This window comes from Bufo gargarizans, chromosome 3 (assembly GCF_014858855.1).
Source record: "Bufo gargarizans isolate SCDJY-AF-19 chromosome 3, ASM1485885v1, whole genome shotgun sequence".
Taxonomy (NCBI): domain Eukaryota; kingdom Metazoa; phylum Chordata; class Amphibia; order Anura; family Bufonidae; genus Bufo; species Bufo gargarizans.
This window is the reverse complement of record NC_058082.1, coordinates 246119150-246145237: the sequence shown is the minus strand read 5'-3', so window position 1 is coordinate 246145237 and position 26088 is coordinate 246119150. Positions and strand designations below refer to the sequence as shown.

The following is a 26088-nucleotide window of genomic DNA, read 5'->3' as shown; positions in this document are numbered from 1 at the left end:
CCAACAGCGTAGCAAAAGAGGGAGCAGTGGGCAAAAGCAGAACACCCGCCGCCAAGAGACTCCGCCTGCTACTGACCGCCGCCATCTGGGACCGAGCACCCCAAAGGCAGCTTCAAGGAGTTCCCTGGCATGGCACTTCTTCAAACAATGTGCTGACGACAAGACCCGAGTGGTTTGCACGCTGTGCCATCAGAGCCTGAAGCGAGGCATTAACGTTCTGAACCTGAGCACAACCTGCATGACCAGGCACCTGCATGCAAAGCATGAACTGCAGTGGAGTAAACACCTTAAAACCAAGGAAGTCACTCAGGCTCCCCCTGCTACCTCTTCTGCTGCTGCCGCCTCGGCCTATTCTGCTGCTGCCGCCTCGGCCTCTTCCTCCGCCTCTGGAGGAACGTTGGCACCTGCCGCCCAGCAAACAGGGGATGTACCACCAACACCACCACCACCACCTCCGTCACCAAGCGTCTCAACCATGTCACACGCCAGCGTTCAGCTCTCCATCTCACAAACATTTGATAGAAAGCGTAAATTCCCACCTAGCCACCCTCGATCCCTGGCCCTGAATGCCAGCATTTCTAAACTACTGGCCTATGAAATGCTGTCATTTAGGCTGGTGGACACAGACAGCTTCAAACAGCTCATGTCGCTTGCTGTCCCACAGTATGTTGTTCCCAGCCGGCACTACTTCTCCAAGAGAGCCGTGCCTTCCCTGCACAACCAAGTATCCGATAAAATCAAGTGTGCACTGCGCAACGCCATCTGTAGCAAGGTCCACCTAACCACAGATACGTGGACCAGTAAGCACGGCCAGGGACGCTATATCTCCCTAACTGCACACTGGGTAAATGTAGTGGCAGCTGGGCCCCAGGCGGAGAGCTGTTTGGCGCACGTCCTGCCGCCGCCAAGGATCGCAGGGCAACATTCTTTGCCTCCTGTTGCCACCTCCTCCTTCTCGGCTTCCTCCTCCTCTTCTTCCACCTGCTCATCCAGTCAGCCACACACCTTCACCACCAACTTCAGCACAGCCCGGGGTAAACGTCAGCAGGCCATTCTGAAACTCATATGTTTGGGGGACAGGCCCCACACCGCACAGGAGTTGTGGCGGGGTATTGAACAACAGACCGACGAGTGGTTGCTGCCGGTGAGCCTCAAGCCCGGCCTGGTGGTGTGTGATAATGGGCGAAATCTCGTTGCAGCTCTGGGACTAGCCAATTTGACGCACATCCCTTGCTTGGCGCATGTGCTGAATTTGGTGGTGCAGAAGTTCATTCACAACTACCCCGACATGTCAGAGCTGCTGCATAAAGTGCGGGCCGTCTGTTCGCGCTTCCGGCGTTCACATCCTGCCGCTGCTCGCCTGTCTGCGCTACAGCGTAACTTCGGCCTTCCCGCTCACCGCCTCATATGCGACGTGCCCACCAGGTGGAACTCCACCTTGCACATGCTGGACAGACTGTGCGAGCAGCAGCAGGCCATAGTGGAGTTTCAGCTGCAGCACGCACGGGTCAGTCGCACTACAGAACAGCACCACTTCACCACCAATGACTGGGCCTCCATGCGAGACCTGTGTGCCCTGTTGCGCTGTTTCGAGTACTCCACCAACATGGCCAGTGGCGATGACACCGTTATCAGCGTTACAATACCACTTCTATGTCTCCTTGAGAAAACACTTAGGGCGATGATGGAACAGGAGGTGGCCCAGGAGGAGGAGGAGGAGGATGAGGAAGAGGGGTCATTTTTAGCACTTTCAGGCCAGTCTCTTCGAAGTGACTCAGAGGGAGGTTTTTTGCAACAGCAGAGGCCAGGTACAAATGTGGCCAGCCAGGGCCCACTACTGGAGGACGAGGAGGACGAGGATGAGGAGGAGGTGGAGGAGGATGAGGATGAAGCATGGTCACAGCGGGGTGGCACCCAACGCAGCTCGGGTCCATCACTGGTGCGTGGCTGGGGGGAAAGGCAGGACGATGACGATACGCCTCCCACAGAGGACAGCTTGTCCTTACCCCTGGGCAGCCTGGCACACATGAGCGACTACATGCTGCAGTGCCTGCGCAACGACAGCAGAGTTGCCCACATTTTAACCTGTGCGGACTACTGGGTTGCCACCCTGCTGGATCCACGCTACAAAGACAATGTGCCCACCTTACTTCCTGCACTGGAGCGTGATAGGAAGATGCGCGAGTACAAGCGCACGTTGGTAGACGCGCTACTGAGAGCATTCCCAAATGTCACAGGGGAACAAGTGGAAGCCCAAGGCCAAGGCAGAGGAGGAGCAAGAGGTCGCCAAGGCAGCTGTGTCACGGCCAGCTCCTCTGAGGGCAGGGTTAGCATGGCAGAGATGTGGAAAACTTTTGTCAACACGCCACAGCTAACTGCACCACCACCTGATACGCAACGTGTTAGCAGGAGGCAACATTTCACTAACATGGTGGAACAGTACGTGTGCACACCCCTCCACGTACTGACTGATGGTTCGGCCCCATTCAACTTCTGGGTCTCTAAATTGTCCACGTGGCCAGAGCTAGCCTTTTATGCCTTGGAGGTGCTGGCCTGCCCGGCAGCCAGCGTTTTGTCTGAACGTGTATTCAGCACGGCAGGGGGCGTCATTACAGACAAACGCAGCCGCCTGTCTACAGCCAATGTGGACAAGCTGACGTTCATAAAAATGAACCAGGCATGGATCCCACAGGACCTGTCCGTCCCTTGTCCAGATTAGACATTAACTACCTCCCCATAACCATATATTATTGGACTCCAGGGCACTTCCTCATTCAATCCTATTTTTATTTTCATTTTACCATTATATTGCGATGCTACCCAAAGTTGAATGAACCTCTCCTCTGCCTGTGTGCTAGGCCTAAATATATGCCAATGGACTGTTGCAGTGGTGGCTGACATGAAGCCTGATTCTCTGCTATGACATGCAGACTAATTCTCTGCTGACATGAAGCCAGATTGTCTGTTACGGGACCTCTCTCCTCTGCCTGGGTGCTGGGCCTAAATTTATGACCATGGACTGTTGCAGTGGTGGCTGACGTGAAGCCTGATTCTCTGCTATGACATGCAGACTGATTCTCTGCTGACATGAAGCCAGATCGTCTGTTACGGGACCTCTCTGCTCTGCCTGTGTGCTAGGCCTAAATATATGCCAATGGACTGTTGCAGTGGTGGGTGACGTGAAGCCTCATTCTCTGCTATGACATGCAGACTGATTCTCTGCTGACATGAAGCCAGATTGTCTGTTACGGGACCTCTCTGCTCTGCCTGTGTGCTAGGCCTAAATATATGCCAATGGACTGTTGCAGTGGTGGGTGACGTGAAGCCTCATTCTCTGCTATGACATGCAGACTGATTCTCTGCTGACATGAAGCCAGATCCTCTGTTACGGGAGCTCTCTCCTCTGCCTGGGTGCTGGGCCTAAATTTATGACAATTGACTGTTGCAGTGGTGGGTGACGTGAAGCCTGATTCTCTGCTATGATATGAAGACTGATTCTCTGCTGACATGAAGCCAGATTGTCTGTTACGGGACCTTTCTCCTCTGCCTGGGTTCTGGGCCTAAATTTATGAAAATTGACTCTTACAGTGGTGGGTGACGTGAAGCCTGATTCTCTGCTATGATATGAAGACTGATTCTCTGCTGACATGAAGCCAGATTCTCTGTTACGGGACCTCTCTCCTCTGCCTGGGTGCTGGGTAGTGTTGAGCGCGAATATTCGAAAAGCAAATTTTTTTCGCGAATATCGCAACTTCGCGATTTCGCGAATATTTCGAATATAGTGCTATATATTCGTAAAAACGAATATTCGTTTTTTGTTTCCCCCCCCCCCCCCACAAAATTACAGTACACATATAATTGATTGTTTCCCAAAGGTCCAACAGCTCAGATCTTACTCACATTGCCTAGAAAGTGATTGAGGCGCGAATCTTCGTAAGGCGATTTTATTAGCGCACATGCGAATATCGGCACGTCCCAGAACAGAGGCAAAGGGCTTTGCATTCATACATTAGTGAATTGAGTTGCGAATCTTCGTAAGGCGATTTTATTAGCGCACATGCGAATATCTACACTTGTCCCAGAACAGAGGCAAAGGGCTTTGCATTCATACATTAGTGATTGAATTGAGCTGCGAATCTTCGTAAGGCGATTTTATTAACGCAAATGCAAATATCTACACTTGTCCCCAGAACAGAGAGGCAAAGGCCTGTGCATTCATATAGTATAGCACCATATTCGCGAATACGTAGAACTTCGTAAAAGTCGATTTACGAATATTCGTATTTTTTATTTTACTTTCCACCTTACAGATTACATTGATCTGTACTCTGTCAACTACTGTCATCACCCCCCACTGTATCTCGATTGATTCCCAAAAGTCTCACATTCCCTAGAAAGTGATTGAGGTGCGAATCTTCGTAAGGCGATTTTATTAGCGCACATGCGAATATCTACACTTGTCCCAGAACAGAGGCAAAGGGCATTGCATTCATACATTAGTGATTGAATTGAGTTGCGAATCTTCGTAAGGCGATTTCATTAGCGCACATGTGAATTTTGCATAGCATATGTATTATGCGATAATTCGAATTATCGCATATGCGAAATAATAACGAATTTGAATAATCGCGAATATTTTACGAATATTCTTTCGAATATTCACAAAATTTCGCGAATTCGAATATGGGACATGCCGCTCAACACTAGTGCTGGGCCTAAATTTATGACAATGGACTGTTGCAGTGGTGGGTGACGTGAAGCCTGATTCTCTGCTATGACATGCAGACTGATTCTCTGCTGACATGAAGCCAGATTGTCTGTTACGGGACCTCTCTCCTCTGCCTGGGTGCTGGGCCTAAATATATGCCAATGGACTGTTGCAGTGGTGGCTGACGTGAAGCCTCATTCTCTGCTATGACATGCAGACTAATTCTCTGCTGACATGAAGACAGATTCTCTGTTACGGGACCTCTCTCCTCTGCCTGGGTGCCGGGGCCTAAATATCTGAGAATGGACTGTTCCAGTGGTGGCTGACGTGAAGCCTCATTCTCTGCTATGACATGCAGACTAATTCTCTGCTGACATGAAGACAGATTCTCTGTTACGGGACCTCCCTCCTCTGCCTGGGTGCTGGGCCTAAATATATGCCAATGGACTGTTGCAGTGGTGGCTGACGTGAAGCCTCATTCTCTGCTATGACATGCAGACTAATTCTCTGCTGACATGAAGACAGATTCTCTGTTACGGGACCTCCCTCCTCTGCCTGGGTGCTGGGCCTAAATATATGCCAATGGACTGTTGCAGTGGTGGCTGACGTGAAGCCTCATTCTCTGCTATGACATGCAGACTGATTCTCTGCTGACATGAAGCCAGATTCTCTGTTACGGGACCTCTCTCCTCTGCCTGTGTGTGTGCTGGGCCTAAATATATGCCAATGGACTGTTGCAGTGGTGGCTGACGTGAAGCCTCATTCTCTGCTATGACATGCAGACTGATTCTCTGCTGACATGAAGCCAGATTCTCTGTTACGGGACCTCTCTCCTCTGCCTGTGTGTGTGCTGGGCCTAAATATATGCCAATGGACTGTTGCAGTGGTGGCTGACGTGAAGCCTCATTCTCTGCTATGACATGCAGACTAATTCTCTGCTGACATGAAGACAGATTCTCTGTTACGGGACCTCCCTCCTCTGCCTGGGTGCTGGGCCTAAATATATGCCAATGGACTGTTGCAGTGGTGGCTGACGTGAAGCCTCATTCTCTGCTATGACATGCAGACTGATTCTCTGCTGACATGAAGCCAGATTCTCTGTTACGGGACCTCTCTCCTCTGCCTGTGTGTGTGCTGGGCCTAAATATATGCCAATGGACTGTTGCAGTGGTGGCTGACGTGAAGCCTCATTCTCTGCTATGACATGCAGACTGATTCTCTGCTGACATGAAGCCAGATTCTCTGTTACGGGACCTCTCTCCTCTGCCTGTGTGTGTGCTGGGCCTAAATATATGCCAATGGACTGTTGCAGTGGTGGCTGACGTGAAGCCTCATTCTCTGCTATGACATGCAGACTAATTCTCTGCTGACATGAAGACAGATTCTCTGTTACGGGACCTCCCTCCTCTGCCTGGGTGCTGGGCCTAAATATATGCCAATGGACTGTTGCAGTGGTGGCTGACGTGAAGCCTCATTCTCTGCTATGACATGCAGACTAATTCTCTGCTGACATGAAGACAGATTCTCTGTTACGGGACCTCTCTCCTCTGCCTGGGTGCCGGGGCCTAAATATCTGAGAATGGACTGTTCCAGTGGTGGGTGACGGGAAGCCAGATTCTCTGCTATGGAACCTCTCTCCAATTGATTTTGGTTAATTTTTATTTATTTAATTTTTATTTTAATTCATTTCCCTATCCACATTTGTTTGCAGGGGATTTACCTACATGTTGCTGCCTTTTGCAGCCCTCTAGCTCTTTCCTGGGCTGTTTTACAGCCTTTTTAGTGCCGAAAAGTTCGGGTCCCCATTGACTTCAATGGGGTTCGGGTTCGGGACGAAGTTCGGATCGGGTTCGGATCCCGAACCCGAACATTTCCGGGATGTTCGGCCGAACTTCTCGAACCCGAACATCCAGGTGTTCGCTCAACTCTAGTTATGACACAAATTGGCAAAATATAGTGCAGAATTCAGATCTGTGCCTAAAAGCGTGCATTTCAATTTCTGTCACTAGATCAGCTGAAGAAGCTCCAGATTTATTAAGCGGTGTGTGTTTACTCTAAATGCACATAGGGTTAGACTGAAATATGAAACGCCACCCCTTATAAATCTCCCCAATATCTCTAGGTGGGAATAGCTCAGTACTGAATTGAAACCACGCTGTAAGCACACTGGGGTCACTTATCAAACTAGGTGTAAAGTAGAACTGGAATAGTTACCCATAGCAACCAATCAGATTCCACCTTTCATTTTCCAAAGGAGCTGTGAAAAATGAAAAGTGGAATCTGATTGGTTGCCATGGACAGCTAAGGCAGTTCCACTTCACACCAGTTTGATAAATATCCCCCACAGTTTTTTTTCAAGGCTACACTACTGAATATCAATCATGGAGTTTTATGATATAAGGTACATAGAGACAGGATCCGGTTCGTCCCTCTAAATGCGTTAAAAGTATTCTGGATTTCATATTCTGTTCATCAGGGCATTACATGAAATGTCACCATAGATGTCTCAGTAAGAACAAACTCTTTGATCTCTTTTATTTTGTTAAGGGGAGTTGGAGGCTACACATTCTTCATGGGGCTCCTGTATGTTTATATGCAGTTTATATTATACATACCCCACATTAACATTGAGAACAAGAATGCCTAAACCTTGCCAAATTACTGGCCATGATAGCTAATTGAAACATATGTTCTCTTTTATTTTGCTTGTAGTAAGTGACGCGTGCAATTCATAATGTTGGCTTTATAACAATTCTATACATGATTAAGTAATGTACATACTTGCTAGCTAAATAAATAAATCCTGGGGCTAAAAGCATAATGAGCTAGTGTGAAGTGAGCTGTAAATTCATACAGCAGAGTAATGACGACCTTTTGTCTGGAAACATATTGGTGATTGAAGGCCAAGTTATGGGTGGAGTGAAATATTGACTTCTATTACAGTAAGTACTATTGGCACTGACTGTTCATGTTGAAGCAGCTCATAATTACCAATATATATAGTCTTAAAGAAGCAAGGCCAAGGAAAAACTAACAGCTATGTATGGTAACATGTTTATTACACTGATATGGTCAGAGCTAAATTTAAGAGTAGCTGTATTACATGTCAGACTTGGACAGAAATGTACGATACATTTTCCCACTGCCTTTGCATTGGCAGAATTTACGCTCACACAAACCAAGCAAATGTTTCGGCCCCTAGAGATCAGGGGGCCATCTGCTGGCTACTAGTGGGTGGCTGAGAAAAAAATGACTAAAGGGGCAGACATACCACGTGTGCAGCCAGTTCAACAGCACAGGGGCCCAGGGGGCCCTTCCCAGTTGTAGATCATTAGCAAAGTGCCCAGGCTGCACTGCTAAGTGGAGCTTTCTGGACTAACTGGGTGGAGCTTAGCAGTGCGATGGGGGCTTATAGAGATACGTTTTCTTGGGGCTCCAGAAAAGCAAAATCCGCCCTGTGGGATGCCTCAACTCATTTAGTAGAAGTTATATAATTTTGATGCTCATCATAGATGATACAATAGGAAGCAGAGACAACACTTCAAGGATTCAATTCTGCACCTGCCTCTCCTACACAGACTGGAGAAGGGCATTGACACACCAGAAATGTGGCCTACGTTTTTCAGTTAAAATATAGCGAACTGAATCCTTGGAGTGCAGTCTCTGCTTCCTGTTGTATTTATGAAGACCTAGTAGAGAGGTCACAGGAGACGTGCACCAACAGACTATACAGAAGTTCTGTTGTCCAACCAATGAAGAGGCCGATCACAGATTATACTGGTGCAAAGAAAATAAACTATGTTCTATAATAATAAGAGAGATTCCAGTCAGAAGATGAGAAAACAAACGTATACATTATACTAATAGGTTTAATCAGATTGGTTTATTGTAAAATATGTAGTGTGGAGACAGCGTCTACTGTATCACCAGGGAATGGATGCTTTCAATCTCGTCTACTAAACTCATAGCTTGCACAGTGGGTCATTTGGGTTGGTTGACTATTTTTTGTCATGGACTGTAAGTGTTCCCGTGTGGACCTGAGTGGAGACTAAACAACTTAGTGGGAACTGTTGCTGGCACTGAAAGTCCTGTAATGTGACTGACACTATTTGGTGCAGCTTTTGGAGGGAACTGTGGCTGGAATTTTCGTTGTTTTCCTGACCATATGTTGTGATAATTTTGTCGAGAGATATTGAAAACCAAGAAGTACCTTAAATTGCACCTGTAACATTTCAGTCAGATATTTCAACTAGAGGCATCTACACAATGCCCTTAAAGCATTAAGTTGGAGATTGTGAGTTGCTTCAGTCCTTCTTTTGTCTTGGATGGTTGGCTGTGCAACAGATATGTCTGTCGGCCAGGTTTCTTTAGTTGGCATCAGTACGGATTACAGTTAGAAGTCTCTTTCTGGTGCACTACCACAACATCTTATTGAGCAAGAGGACTGATGTCCTTCCAAAACCCTTCAACCCCAGTTCAGGGGTGAAGAGCTGTTGAGCTTCACTTTTGTGAACTTCAACCACAATGTATTTAACTGCACCAGAAACACATAATAGCCATACATTCTATACCATCTCCTATTCCAGTGATGGCTAACCTCCCACACTCCAGTTGTGGTGAAACTACGACTCCCAGCATGCTCCATTCATTTCTATGAGAGGCACATGCAGTTTAGCTATATCTTGTATTATGTTAACAACATGGAATAGTTTTCAAGAGTTGCAACCTGAAAAAGGCTTAATTTGAGAGTACTATATCTACAAGCCTACACCAGGGTTGTGCCTGTGTTTGGACAACCTTAGAAGGTTAGCATACTACCATCTATTTTCATTGGGATATCTGCACCATGAAGTGCCTTGTCTTTTTCTTAAAAGTGAATAGTAACCTTATCTTCTTAAGGTGCACCTGTCCACCAAAGACATAAGCCCAGTGGGTATCAAAAGGACCAGCTATACAGCTTGACTAGGAGCTAAATTGCCAAATGTGGCAATTTTTTTTAAAGTGCGCAGGAACATGTTTTACGCAATTTTACATCATTCAGTATGTTCTCACCTTGGACCAGACTATTTTATTCCGTAAGAAATGGCTGAATGCTGCTATATAACATATCAGCCTCAGGACAACAGGATTCATACACTATGAGGGACTATGAAAAGTTCAAGAATTTCTCAGTAAACTTAGATGAACACAAGCTGCATGTTTTTAACGTGGGAGTATGTCACTTCAGATTGTTATTCTGGATATTTCATGCTTTGCCTCTTCCAAAAATTTTGCATATTTAGGTATTATACAGAAAGTAATAATTTCTAATAATGATATAAATAAAACTTGTATGTGAACTTTCAATGTTGGAACCTTACATTCATTTGTCCTGGAAAGCACCAAAAAACAACATAGATTTATACTATTTGTGCTTAGGCTATTTGTATTCAAGTTTATATAGCTCAGGTATAGGCTACAGAATTTTTAAGTACATTTTAGATTTACTTTAAACTTGTTGAAATTCACTTTAACCTAAATGAAGGGGTTGTCTAGGTTTGGGGAATTTAAAGAGGACCTGTCACCACAAAATGCAATACAATCTGAAGGCACCATGTTATAGAGCAGGAGGAGCTGAGCAGTTTGATATATAGTTTTGTGGCAAAAAGATTCAGTAAAACCTGTAATTTATACATTTATATCTCTACCTTTTCTACTACCTGTGAACAGCTACTGGTACAGGAGAGAGGTGTTATCAGTGATTGATGGCATTGTGTGTATAAGTGTGCATACAGAGATGGCTGTCAGTCACTGATAACACCTCACTCCTGTACCAATAGCTCTTCACAGGGCTGCAGATGTAAATGCAAAAATTACAGGTTTTACTGAATATTTTCACACAAAACTATATATCAATCTGCTCAGCTCCTCTTGCTCTATAACATATGATGCTTTCAGATTGCATTGCATTTTGTAGTGACAGGTCCTCTTTAAAAAACAAAAACTGCAGTATGTTGTAAAACCCACACATGGTCATGTGCGCTGCTGCAGCCAATGACTGGCTTCAGTGGTGGCATGACCTTATGCAGCACATCACTCCTGGGTCACGTGCCACTTGGGGAAATGTCACCACTAGCGCCAGTCTTTATTTGCAGCAGTGCATATGACCATCTAGACATTTAGAAGGTGTGAACCAAAAGACTGCTGAAAGGAGCCAAGGAGCCAGAACAGAGTGGCAACTAGCAGGTGTGAGTTTTTCAGCAGGTACAAAAAAGGCCCAAAGCTGGACAACCCATTTAAGAACATATATTTTCACAACTATAAAGGAAATAATCAGGGCAAAATTGATATACGGTGTTTTGAGTGCCACTGCCTTCTCCAAGCTCACCAAGCACAGCGTCTTACATTGTATAGTGGCAGTGCTTGGCATCGCGCTCAGCCCCATTCACTTGAATGGGGAGGAGCTGCTCCACGGCCATGTGACACATGAACGTGTCGCCACTAGGCCTAGGAAAACCAGAGAGAAAGCAGCTGGTGCTCAAAGGAGTGCCGATACCTTCTCAAACATCTGATCAGCGGGGTCCTGGGTGTCAGAACCCACTGATCAGATACTGATGACCTGTCCTGAGGACAGGTTATCAGTATAAAAATCTAAAAAAAACAACAACTTTGACTTATATAGTGCCTACATATTCTACAGCATTGTACATATATTCTAATCACTGAGCCATCCTGCTGGCCACCTTAGGCACCAATGGTTCCACAAACACCTGGCACTGGCACTGCCCAGGATGCACATCTAGTGCACAGCCACTCATGTGTTCTAGGCAAAAGTGGAGATTTTCGAAAGTGCACATACATGTAGTAACTTTCTTAATATGCCGTTGGTCCTAAATTGTTTAGTGAACAGTCACTCATCAGAACACTTTTTACATAAGTGCCCAGAGGTAGAAGCCTGTGTCACATAAAACAAATGATTCCTAAAATGTACAGAGGGGCCATAAGGGCTCTTAAAGCTTTCAATTGTCAGGATAAGGGCAGAAAAATGTTACATTCCCTGAGAAGCTTTCACCATTATCTGCTTTAAAGTGGAGTTATAACATAGTCCTCATAGGGGCCATTAGTTGTTTCATGTATCCTCTGTAGACCTTGTACCGTTATATAATACATACTACAATGCTGACATCATACTTCTATTAAGAATGTTTATTTTTGTAGTCTAAGGATCTTTCAGCAAAAGGTAAAAAAATGAGATATGGGTGACCGCCAGTGAAGGTCCAGTTACCATTCCCTAAGAGGATCGCATGAACGTGTTTACTTACAAAATATTAGAGTACATCAAATATAACCATCTAATATTACCTGTCGTGAAAAACAATTCATCTGGTTACTGTTCTATATTTTACCATGAAATTATGTTTTTTAATGGAAGGTAATGGTGTCTGACTAGAGTAGATGGGTCAATCTAAGGGTGGCTGCACACAGCGCAGATTTTATTGCGGTTTTGGGGGGGGGGGGGGTTCGGCGGTATTTGATACAGATTTGATGTGGTTTTGCTGCAGATCTCACTCTTCTATGGAAAAGGGTGAAATTCAGACAGAAAAAAAGCAACAACTATTTTCAAAAATTTAAAAATCCGCACTGCGGATCAATTTTCACACCTAAGAAAAATGATAAGTGTACATGAGACTGGTCTAATATCATATATTTTGCTGGTACTGTATTACACTGTTGTTTTTTCGCATGAAATCCCTGCAGAAAGAATGCACATAATTCGCACCATGTACAAGTCCCCCTAAGGCTGGGTTCACAAGTGACTGAAAATTTTGAGGAAAAAAAACGCACATGTATTACATGGAAAGGGTGAAATCCACAAGAGAAATCCGCTGTATAAATTGACATGTAGTGGATTTCAATTCTGCAATACTGCAACTTTTCTGCTGCATTTTATTAAGCAGCATAGGGATAACGTACAATGCTGCAGATTTGCTGCACTAGAATCTGTGATTGCAAATCCACAGCTAACCAGTCACGTGTGACCCTGTCCACTGGTAACTGCATCCCAAACTATTCTGTTATTATGATGCACACAAATGTAGAATTCTCTCTGGATTTGAGAATTATTTTCTTAAATCCAGACAGGATAGGTCATTATTATCACATCAGCAGTGGTCCAAGTCCTAGCATCCCCACCATCAGCTATTTCTTGGAGCCGCTGCACTCACTAGAGCTCTGGAGTGCCGTACATCGTATAGTGGCAGTGCTTGGTATTGCAGCTCAGCACCATTGACTTGAATGGGGCTGAACTTCAACTAGGCCGTGTGACTGATGTACACTGATGTCACTGGCTTAGGAAGACTCTGCAGTGCTCAAGGCCTCTTCTAACAGCTGATTGACAGGGGTCTCGGGTGTCCTGGATACCCACTTTAAGTTAAATTGACTTCAAATGGTATTGTCTTCTGCTAAACCTTTGCAATCTATTACTATTACTATTCTATGTCAGAACCCAAGCCAACTGTATTATGCTCAGATTTTCTACTGTGCTCATTGGACCCTGGAGATTAACCTCAGCAATATACATATGATCGCTGTCGACTGATTGCTTTTTCAGGCAACAGCTCTCACCCCTGACCCCATCTTACACATGCCCGCTGGACTGAGCAAGCATGTGTTCTCAGTAGGAAGAGGGGGAGGAAGCCACTGCTAAAGAAGAAATCTCCTGAGAACAAAAGGTATGGATTCTGAAACCCTGCCGATAAGCTGTTACCCTGTAGCTCCGGCACCATAAATTGGTGGTGGAATTACACAACCCTGAGCATTGTGTAATGGACAGAACATGTACCACGAGCCACACACCTGTACCACGAGCCACACAAGAAAGGCGGCAGGAGATTAAGGAGGTTAACAAGTGGTCAAGAACTGGTGTAGGAAGGAGGGGTTTGGGTTCCTGGAGAACTGGGCGGACTTCTCTGTTGGTTACAGGCTCTATCGTAGGGATGGGCTGCACCTCAATGGGGAAATGGCAGCTGTTTTGGGGGAGAAAATGGCTAGAAGGTTGGATGAGTGTTTAAACTAGGGAGTGGGGGGAAGGGCAATTACGCTATAGGAGGGGAAGATAGTGCAGATAGAGACCGGGGGCAAGGTAATGGGACTGGGGGAGGAATGGAAGGTGGGACTAGAACAGTTCAGAAGGAAAGGTGTAGGGTAAAAAATATACACATAAACCTCTAAATTGTATGTATACTAATGCCATAAGCCTGGTAAATCAAACTGGAATTAGTGAGTAGGACTATGACATAGTGGGAATAACTGAGACATGGCTGGATGATGGCTATGACTGAGCAGTTAACGTACAGGGTTACAGTCTGTTTAGAAAGGATCGTCAAAACCGGAGAGGGGTCTGCCTTTATGTAAAGTCCTGTCTAAAGCCCACACTCCGGGAAGATATAAGTGAGGGACATGAACATGTGGAGTAACTGTGGGTAGAAATACATGGAGGAAAAAACTAGTTTATTATAAGGCACCTAATATACCATAGAAAAGATTCCACAGAAAATCTACTTCTAAATTAAATAGACGAGGCGGCAAATCATAATGAGGTCATTATTATGGGGGATAGACTGGGAAACTGAAACCTGTACATCTAATAAAGGAAACAGGTTCTTGGCAATAACCAAAGACAACTGGTTCAGGACCCGACTAGAGGGACGGACATACTGGACTTAGTATTAACCAATAGACCTGACAGAACAACAGATATGCAGGTTGGGGGACACCTGGAAAATAGTGACCATAAAGTAAAAACCTTCCAATTGTCATTTAAAAGAGTGTTTGTTCAGGGAGGAATAAAAATACCAAACTTTAAAAAAGAAAAATTTTGCGAACTAAGAGAGGCCATAGGCCTAACTAACTGGGACAAAGTCCTCAAAAATAAAAATACAGCCACAAAATGGGATATTTTTAGAAGCATTCTAAAATCTAATTGTGAGAGGTACATATCTTATTGGAATAAAAAGTTAAGGAACAAGAAAAAAATATTATTTGGATAAATAGAAATATAAAGAAAGCAATAAATGATAAAAAGAAAGCATTTAAATCTCTAAAACAGAAGGGGTAGTGAGGAAGCATTGAAAAACTATATGGAAAAAAATAGAATATGTAAAATATAAATAAAAGCAACCAAACTAGAGACCGAGAGATTAATTGCCAAAGAGAGTAAAATTAACCCTTATATAAATAGTAAAAAGTATAAATCTGAAGGTGTCGGCCGTTTACAGAGTGATAAGGGGGGATTTGCCAAGGGTGATGAGGAGAAAGAAAAGCTATTAAATATTATTTTCTCCACTGTATTCACTGAAGAAAATAAAGATGCAATGCAGAATGTAAAAGTAAATTCCCCATTAAAAGTGCTCCGTCTGACCCAGAAAGAAGTACAGCGGCGTCTTAAAAAGATTTAAATAGACAAATCGCCGGAACCAGATGGCATACACGCCCATATCCTAAGAGAATTAAGTAATGTCATAGCCAGACCCTTATTTCTGCTATTTAAGGACTCTATACTGACAGTGAGTGTTACACAGGATTGGCGCATAGCAAATGTGGTGCCAATATTTAAAAAGGGTCTAAAAACAGAGCCCAGAAACTATAGGCCGGTAAGTTTAACATCTGTCATGGGTAAATTGTTTGAAAGTTTTCTAAGAGATGCTATCTTGGAGTACCTCAAAGAAAATAAGCAAATAGCGCCATGTCAGCATGGCTTCATGAGGGATCGGTCATGTCAAACTAATTAAATCAGTTTCTATGAGGAGGTAAGTTCTAGACTTGATTGCAGTGAATCAATGGATGTCGTATATCTGGACTTCTCCAAAGCATTTGACACTGTACCACATAAAAGGTTAGTATATAAAATGAGAATGCTTGAATTGGGGGAAAATGTCTGTATGTGGGTAAGTTGAATAAATATGTACTCTGCACACCTTGGATCCAGTGTGGGTGCCTGTGGGAGTGGTTTAGACAGTATAAGTTAAATCCACGGCACTCCAAAAGTTGATGCAAGATAAATAATCTAATTTAATTCTTAATAAACAGAATGCTGTTTAGTATACATCCAGTGCAAATTCATTTACATATAGTATTTATGCCAGATGTGATCCAGCGCACGCCTATACTCTCTCTGCCTTCAGACCCCACTGAAGAAAGTCGCACAGACCGAAACGTTCGGGATATTTTTCTATCTGATATGGCATAAATACTATATGTAAATGAATTTGCACTGGATGTATACTAAACAGCATTCTGTTTATTAAGAATTAAATGAGATTATTTATCTTGCATCAACTTTTGGAGTGCCGTGGATTTAACTTATACTGTATGTGGGTAAGTAACTGGCTCATTGATAGAAAACAGAGGGTGGTTATTATTGGTACACATTCAGATTGGGTCACTGTCACTAGTGGTGTACCACAGGGGTCAGTATTGGGCCCTATTCTCTAATATATGTATTAATGATCTTGTAGAAGGCTTGCTACAGATGGATCTGGATAGATTGAAGGCTTGGGCAGAGAAGTGGCAGATGAGGTTTAACAAATGTAAGGTTATGCACATAAGAAGAAATAATGCAAGTCACCAGTACATACTAAATGGTAAAACACTGGGTAACACTGACATGGAAAAGGACCTAGGAAATTTAGTGAACAGCAAACTAAGCTGTAGAAACCAGTGTCGGGCAGCTGCTGCCAAGGCCAATAAGATAATAGGTTGCATGAGTACTGGAGTACTGTGAACAAGGCTACTGCAATCCAGCCTATGGCCATTTAACCACATAAACCAGATAATAAGACCGCTGAAGAAGGTCCGCTTGGACCAAAAAGTCCTGTCATCATCATTATCCAAAGTGGTTGTCTAACTGATGTAACTGGATCATGATTTTTGTATAATATCGCAGGAATAAATTACCAAAATCACAAGAAAACATTCTGTTTGCCGCAACTTACTTATTACCTGTGAACAAGGCAGACATAGCAGAGCTGGAGAGGGTTCAGAGGAGGGCAACTAAAGTAATAACTGGAATGTGTGGAATAGAGTACCCAGAAAGATTATCAAAATTAGGGTTATTCACTTTAGAAAAGACAACTGAGGGGAGATCTAATTACTATGTATAAATATATCAGGGGTCAGTACAGAGATCTAGCCCATCATCTATTTATCCCCAGGACTGTGACGAGGGGACATCCTCTGTGTCTGGAGGAAAGAAGGTTTGTACACAAACATAGAAGAGGATTCTTTACGGTAAGAGCAGTGAGACTATGGAACTCTCTGCCTGAGGAGGTGGTGATGGTGAATTCACTAAAAGAGTTCAAGAGGGACCTGGATGTATTTCTGGAGTGTAATAATATTACAGGGTATAGCTACTAGAGAGGGGTCGTTGATCCAGGGAGTTATTCTGATTGCCTGATTGGAGTTGGGAAGGAATTCCCCCCTCCCCCTAAAGTGGGGAAAATTGGCTTCTACTTTACAGGGGTTTTTCGCCTTCCTCTGGATCAACTTGCAGGATAACAGGCCGAACTGGATGGACAAATGTCTTTTTTCAGCCTTATATAAACCATGTTAAAACTAGAACTGGTAACAGCAGCATTGCTCCAACTTAAATGAATCGGAGCAGCCCTGCATTACTAGCTTTGTCCACTAAACAATGGAAGGAGCTGTGTATTTCTATCGCCAACTTCTAGTACCAGCTGATCTGCCACTAATCTAAAAATTAATAGCCTATACCGAAGATAGGCCATCAGTATGAAAATGCTGGACAACCCCTATAAACTGGCCATGCACATGATGTCAAGAGGCATAAAGATGGGGCAGTTGTAATCCAACAACCTCTGTGAGATAAACCTCTGTCATACTCCTCTGGCAATGGCTACTTTCTTTCTTCCTTCAATATCAAAATCCTGGACACCCCCTTTAAGGGTATATTCACACAGATTGCAGATTTGATGCAAAAATCTTTTTGACTGTCCTATCCACACAAGCTTGCGGAAATCCAACAACCTCATTTAGATGTTTAGAAGGAATTTTTTGGTCACAAAAATGTCTACGGTGAATCTGCTGTATGTGAACTGTTATGAAGAAAAGATTCATTTTTAATTGTAGTTTGAAATACTGCTGTAATAGTGAACACATGGGGAAATACTGCTGTAATAGTGAATACACAGGGAAATACTGCTGTAATAGTGAATACACAGGGAAATACTGCTGTAATAGTGAACACACAGGGAAATACTGCTGTAATAGTGAACACACGGAAATACTGCTGTAATAGTGAACACACAGGGAAATACTGCTGTAATAGTGAACACACAGGAAATACTGCTGTAATAGTGAACACACGGGGAAATACTGCTGTAATAGTGAACACATGGGGAAATACTGCTGTAATAGTGAACACATGGGGAAATACTGCTGTAATAGTGAACACACAGGGAAATACTGCTGTAATAGTGAACACACAGGGAAATACTGCTGTAATAGTGAACACACAGGGAAATACTGCTGTAATAGGGAACACACAGGGAAATACTGCTGTAATAGTGAACACACAGGGAAATACTCCTGTAATAGGGAACACACAGGGAAATACTGCTGTAATAGTGAACACACAGGGAAACACTGCTGTAATAGTGAACACATAGGGAAATACTGCTGTAATAGTGAACACACAGGAAAATACTGCTGTAATAGTGAACACACAGGGAAATACTGCTGTAATAGTGAACACACAGGGAAATACTGCTGTAATAGTGAACACATAGGGAAATACTGCTGTAATAGTGAACACACAGGGAAATACTGCTGTAATAGTGAACACACAGGGAAATACTGCTGTAATAGTGAATACACAGGGAAATACTCCTGTAATAGTGAACACACAGGGAAATACTGCTGTAATAGTGAATACACAGGGAAATACTCCTGTAATAGTGAACACACAGGGAAATACTGCTGTAATAGTGAATACACAGGGAAATACTCCTGTAATAGTGAATACACAGGGAAATACTCCTGTAATAGTGAACACACAGGGAAATACTGCTGTAATAGTGAATACACAGGGAAATACTGCTGTAATAGTGACTACACAGGGAAATACTGCTGTAATAGTGAACACACAGGGAAATACTGCTGTAATAGTGAATACACAGGGAAATACTGCTGTAATAGTGAACACGCAGGGAAATACTGCTGTAATAGTGAACACACAGGGAAATACTGCTGTAATAGGGAACACACAGGGAAATACTGCTGTAATAGTGAACACACAGGGAAATACTCCTGTAATAGTGAACACACACGGAAATACTGCTGTAATAGTGAACACACAGGGAAATACTGCTGTAATAGTGAACACACAGGGAAATACTGCTGTAATAGTGAATACACAGGGAAATACTGCTTTGAAGAGAACTAAGTCTGATATCTACTTTGCTTCTAGTCTTGCCAGATAAACTAGAATCAAACTGCATTATTCGATTTTTCCAGATTATGAGATGCTAGAGTAAAGGGATTGTCCACGATTTAAGAAGCTTGTCTAATAGCGTGAGAAGGTGTAAAAAACCGGTAGTTACCCCATAAAATCCCATGCCACTTGTGCTATCCCCCCAGTAGTCCACACCATTCCTACAGTGATGACATCATTCATGGGCTCGCTGTGGCCAGTCACTGGCCTCAATAGTCATATGTCATACATGTAAACTAAGGTCAGTGATTTGTCACAGCGGTAGCGAGAGGGATATATGTAAGATCGTCACTCCAGGACTGTCAGGGACCGCCGAAGTGGTGGTGCTGGAGCAGCATGGGTTTTAACAGGTAGATAATGGATTTTCTTATGCTTTACCATTGCATGCCCTTACTTACTTAAAATTCTGGATGATCCATTTAAAGGAATATTATTGTAGTGTTGTTTTTATGGGTTCAAATATAACTTATTTTTATGGAAGAACGGATAATACAGTATATTCTGTATTACAGAAGTATAAGCTTTGAGTATAAACTGTCATTTTTATTCTTACCTGAACAGACATATCCACTCCCCTTGTATCCTTGCTTACATCTGCATTTATAGGCTCCTGGAGTGTTGAGGCAATCGCTGTGAGGGCTGCACTTGTGAGTGGTCTCCAGGCACTCATTTATATCTGCCAATGAGACGCCAGTGTCATACTTAAAGGGGTTATCCCATAATTAAAATTTAAATTATACATCATATAGTACATGATAATACCTTTCTAAGGGTACTTTCACACTAGTGGTTTTATTTTCCGGTATTGAATTCCGTTCTAGGGGCTCTATACAGGAAAAGAACTGATCAGTTTTATCCTAATGCATTCTGAATGGAAAGCAAACCGTTCAGTATGTATCAGGATGTCTTCAGTTCTGTACGGTTTTTGGACGGAGAAAATACTGCAGCTTGCTGTGTTATTTTCTCCGTCCAAAATTCCAGAACACTTGCTGGAATGCCGGCATTATTTTATATTGAAATGCGCAGATATTTAAAAATGTGAAAAAGATAAATACCGGACCCGTTTTTCCGGATGACATCTGGAGAAACGGATCCGGTATTGCAATACATTTGTAAGACGGATCCGCATCCGGATCCGTCTACAAATGGTATCCGTTTGCATACAGATTGCCAGATCCGGCAGGTAGTTCTGGCGACGGAACTGCCTGCCGGAATCCAGTGACGCTAGTATGAAAGTACCCTAACAAAGCTAGAACAAGCCCCGTATCTCACATGGATCCAGAGATATCCACATTCATTGCTCTTCAGGCTGCTAGCTCGCGTGGCGTGTCTATTCTCAAGAAGTGTGTCCTTTCTGCTGCAGCTCTCGTTTTGTAACTTGCACTACGGTTGCTCAATGTATCCAATACAAAGCGTCAGTCTGACCGTTGAAGGGCCAGTATTTTAAGAGTCCCTGCTCTGGGAGTCTGATGTCTATCCCCATATGTAGAATCAGCCTTGGGGGTATCCTAAACAGTTAGGGGATACCCCTGAAAATTACCATTTTATTCTGTGCCTACTATTAAATAAATAGTTACTACTACACAGCCCACTCTGTACTGATGTACAGATACATTATATATAATATATATATATATTTATATATATGTCATTATACCTTTGCTGTTTTCCCATATAATATCCTGGTATATAGATATGCGCAAAATGTAAAATATAATGTTGTAAAATAACATCCTGTGTACAGCCCCTGTATTTTTTGGGGGGAAAGATGGCAACCCTACCAGCCGCACACTGCTCCTGCGCCACATAGAGCGGCATTGGGGAAGCCAAGAACCTCTCCAGGTATGTTTATTGTCATTTCTGAATTGACTGTATCGTGTTGTCCAGCTGATCGATTTTGCCAGGAAAGAGCTGTTTCACCCACAAAACCTAGCGGGTTCTTACTCAGATTTTTTATGTGCACATGGTTTTATGGGCTAAACGGCGGTTTTCCATCAAAATCAAGCAGCCGGATGTGTACAATAGATTAGAAAACCACAACAAACGTATCTCATTTATATTTCGGCAAAGTATAGTTTTGGTATCGAGAATCGAGATACTGCTCTTGGTATCAACGTCAAAGTCCAAATTTTGGTATTGTAACAACCCTAACTGGCACAGATTCTAACAGTAGGTGTGGCTGATGGCATCTGAATGTTGGAACTGATCATGCCTGCCCATCTCAGTAAATGGACGTGCACATTACCATACAGATCAAACACCAGGGGGCACCTTTACTTAATTATAAAGAGAATATCTCACAACTGGAGCATTTTTTTTTTACTGAAAGTAAACTACACGGTTTTTCATGCTGAACTATATTAACTACTTAACGACCAAGCATGTACAACGCTTGTTACTAGGCTTTAATCCAGAGTTCCGTACATGTACAGCTCTGGATTAAAGCTCCTGCGCCTGCAATCTAGCTGGAGAAGGCAGAAGTGAGCAGAAGACAGAAGCTGTTTATTACTGGTTCTGCCTTCTCTGCTTGGTGCATAGCTCTCAATGAGCGCTATGCAGTGAATAGATGAGGCGGCTATGCTGATTCCTCTATTAGATCTGGCCATTATGGGATTGCAGGGTGTCTTGGGGGCAGTGCAGACCCTGATCAGCTCTACCTTGTACAAAGCCCTTACAGAAGGCTGTTTTCCCTTGGAATGGGGGCTCCTTTAGATGCAAAATAATAAAAAAGTCAGTGTCCCCGGAGGTATTTGATCACTGAGGGACATATTATGTGCCAACAATAAAGGAAAAAATAAGCCAAAAATTTAATGCAAACAATTATTATTATTATATATTTTTTAATGCACTCGCTAACTAAAACCGTTGGCATAGTCACCCTGTTCATGCAAAACGGCCTAATATTTATAAAAATGACTGACACTACATAGGAAACCCATTTTAATAATTTTTTGGTGTCAGTTTGCATTCATAAAAATGAAAAGCTATAGTTTGCAAAGAAAATGTTTTTTGGGTCTAATTTTTTGCAGTGTTCCCAAAATAAAACCAAAAAAAGAAAAAAACATTCTGTAAAAATGTTAATAAAAATATCCGTCTCCTGTAAAAATAAGAATATGAAGAAATATGGTCAGCACCAGACCATATGCGCCACAGCGGGAAGGAGAGATCTCAAGCAAACACAATGTAACAAACTCCCAGCTCCTTTATTTCCACAGGTATACATCAATAGAGAGCAGGGGCGTCGCTAGGTTAAAACATTCGGGGCTTGGGCCCCGGATGTTTTGTCCCATGCCCCGAATGTCCTGCCTGCCTACTAGATACAACTGTATTGCCGTACACAGGCAAATACAATTGAATCTTACACTGGGAAGAGGCGAAGGACCTTTGGTGACATCACAGGTCATGTGATCAGCAAAACAGGCTGTGATAGGATGACCTGGATGATGTCACCATCCAGGTCATCCTATCACAGCCTGTTTTGCTGATCACATGACCTGTGATGTCACCAAAGGTCCTTCGCCTCTTCCCAGTGCAGGATTGGACCGGAGTCAAGAGGAGAAGGAGCCGAATGGTGATGTCTGTACAGGAGAGGTAAGTGAAGGGAGAGGCAGAGAAATGCTGGGAGTTGTAGTTATTTAACTGGGATGTATTTTAGGGCTGAAGGGAGGGATGTTATTGACATGGAACTGTGTGCTTGAGGTGGCTGGGGGAGGGAGGGATGTTATTTACATGGGACTGTATGTGGAAAGTGGATGGTGGGGGGGGGAATGATGTTTATGTACATGGGACTTAATGTTTAGGCTACGTTCACACTTGCGTTTGGTGATCCGCTTGTGAGATCCGTTTCAGGTCTCTCACAAGCAGCCCCAAATGCATCAGTTTAACCCCAATGCATTCTGAATGGATGCGTTTTTTGTGTCCGCATGGCCTTGCGGAGCCAAACGCATCCGTCCTGACAATGTAAGTCAATAGGGACGGATCCCTTTGCATTGACACAAAATGGTGCAATTGTAAACGGATCCGTCCCCCATTGACTTTTAATGTAAGTCAGGACGGATCCGTATTGGGACTTAGAAATTAAAATCTAATACAAACGAATTGGTCCTGAACGGATGCATTCGTTTGTATTATATCGGTGCGGATCCGTCCTGTACAAGTACATGACAGATCTGCATGAACGCAAGTGTGAAAGTAGCCTTAGGGGGTGATGTTTACATGGGATTGTGCGTTGGAGGCGGCTGGGGAAGAGGTGATGTTATTTACATGGGACTGTATGGTGGAGGGAGGATTATAACTACAGGGGGCACTGCAAATCCAGGGGACATTATAGGCGTTCTTATTACTACTGGGGGCTCTATAGGAGGGTCTTGTAGATCTGCCTTATTTCTACTAAGTGCACTATGGGGGCCTTATTACTACTGAGGAGTCTGTAGGGAGCTTTATTACCACTGGGGGAACAATAGGGGGCCTTATTTCTACTAGGGACTCTGTGAGGGTATTATTAATATGGGAGGGCATTGTTGAGGAGCATTATCACGGTTGGGGCAGTGTTACTAATAAGGGCATTCTAGAAGGGAATTACTATTGGTGGGACTATGAGGAGCACTTTTACTATGGGGGGCAGTAATGTTTCTTTAGGATAGTATTTGGGGGTATGGGGGTTGATGTTTTGGCATAGCAAGCAGCAGGATAACACTGTGGGGACTCCAGTTGGGGGATAATGATAGAAAGTGAGGAAGCTAAGATGTCTGTGTGTCACACTCTGCAGAGACGAGGCGGCTGAGAGAAGTTGTCCAGACCGAGAAGATGATGACAGAGAGGAGACGTCACCTGGAGGCCCTGGATGTGACAGGTAAGTGCCGCTGTATAGCAAGTACAGCATAGTGCGGGGGGGGGGGGGGGTATATTTATTGGGGCTTGTGCCCCGGATCTTTTAAGACCCTAGCAACGCCCCTGATAGAGAGGACACGTTTTGGCCGCTCCAGCCTTCATCAACTAACATAAGCCGAAACTCATCCTCTCTATTGATGTATACCTGTGGAAATAAAGGAGCATATAAACTGAAAACATTGAGCGTCTGTTGGGAGTTTGTTACATCATGTAAAAAACTAAACACTGAAAAAATTATTTTGACAGTCCAACAAATAAAAAAATAAAAAAGGTAGAGCAGTTTTATAAATCACAAAAAAGTGTCCAGTCATTAGGGCCTTTTCATTCCCAGTCATTAGATGATTAAATAACGTTTAATGGCTGCACAACCCCATTCAGATCATGGCTTGGAATCTTCAGTAGGAGTTCCAGGAAATCTGTCCTGGTCATGTAACTGGAACACAAGTAGAGGCGTAACACTGTAACCATAATTATAATTCTGCGTATAACCTATTAGTCAATATTTGGATCCATAAAGCCATGAGCCAGAAACAGCGCCATGGCTGCCGTGAAGAATCTGAATTCCATGAATCTTATTTTATTTCATTTTCTAATCAACACCAGAAAAATGACAAATTACAACCTGACCGGCTGGTTTTCCTGCCATCTGTGGTGTTGGCATAGATAAAGCACTATAGTCTTCCCGTATCCTCCTTCTTCATTATTCTAATAATTCTTGGCCAAGAGAGTAAATTACAACCATGCAGTCATCCTATCAGAAATGAGCGCTCTTACCTACGCAGTCGTATCTGCCATTCACGTATTTTAACTCAAAGCCATGCTGGCACTTGCAGTAATAGCTTCCAAATGTATTCACACATCTCCGGTTAAAAGGGCAGAGTGCTTTCCCAGTGGCACATTCATCAATATCTAGAAAGTAAGAATTTGAATGGGTAGTTTCATTTTTGCACGTAGAAAATATTCACATCAAAGAGGGTACAGACTTGGGTACCAGTCTGAAGAGTCTTCCCTAAAATATACTACTTTTGCCTTATTTTCTTCCTGCAAATTGAAATCTGGCTATTACGTACTGTTACTTATTGAAAACACTTGGTTTTCTATGTGGCGTATCTCAACCAAAATACAATTTATTCTTAAATCCCTGTAGTCCCCCCCACCATGCTTATACCCCATACCACCGTATCTGCTATCTACTAGGAACAGGGTGGCTTAAAAGATCACACGGTAATAGAATAGAAAATCCTGTCTCCGTGAAAAGGCAATGGAATGTGTTGATGTGAGACGGGTGGCACTCCTATGGTTACCTCATTATTGGAGGTCAAATGGTTGTAGGTGCCAGTGAAGAGGTTAGTGACATGATGAGTATCCCATCGGTGGGAAGGGGATTAGAAATCTGTGCTCGGGAAGACATAAGGGTGGTTTTCTGGGTAGATTTATGTTGGTAAAGATGTGCAACCCAAGCGAAATACACAGCTGGGTATATTGTCTGTTCCATAAAAACCTTTGATGTATGCAATTATATTATGTTTCCTTCTGAAGCGTCAGTAATAGCTAATCATATGTAGCACCTCCATTGTATGATTTATAGAGAACAGGTCCATTAAACAATACAGGATTCAGGAATTAATATGATATCTACATCTGACTGTGTCCTGGTTGTTTGATATTAAGGGAATTTAGAAAAATGTACCCTCACACACCTATACAGTTCTTTCCATCTGGCCCCAGCTGCAGTCCACTTGAGGGACATAAGCACCGCACTTCTCCCTGGACTTCCTCACAGCCGTATTGGCAGTTTGCCATCGCACAGGTCCTGGAGTCTGGGAAACAAGATTAATAGCACAAAACGTAAGCTCTGACATTGTCTTGGTCTTACTTTCCTCAGTGATACAGAAAGCGTGATACATTCAATAGAAGAAAAGAACGTTTCTGACATATCTATGCAGGGGCTTTTATATTAGAAGTGAACATTTGTCGTTTAAACCCAAATATATTTAAAGAA

The 26088-nt window shown here is 43.3% G+C and overlaps 1 protein-coding gene across 1 annotated transcript in view; it reads right to left on the bottom strand.

Moving 5' to 3' along the window:
• Positions 1 to 26088, bottom strand: part of EGFL6 (EGF like domain multiple 6) — a 106308-nt gene that overhangs the window by 45519 nt on the left and 34701 nt on the right. The window contains exons 5-7 of the mRNA XM_044285352.1: positions 25787 to 25906; positions 24861 to 24995; positions 19750 to 19872 (exon numbers count right to left, since the gene is read on the bottom strand). Coding sequence (XP_044141287.1) covers positions 19750 to 19872; positions 24861 to 24995; positions 25787 to 25906 — 378 coding nt within the window. The remainder of the gene's footprint in view (positions 1 to 19749; positions 19873 to 24860; positions 24996 to 25786; positions 25907 to 26088) is intronic.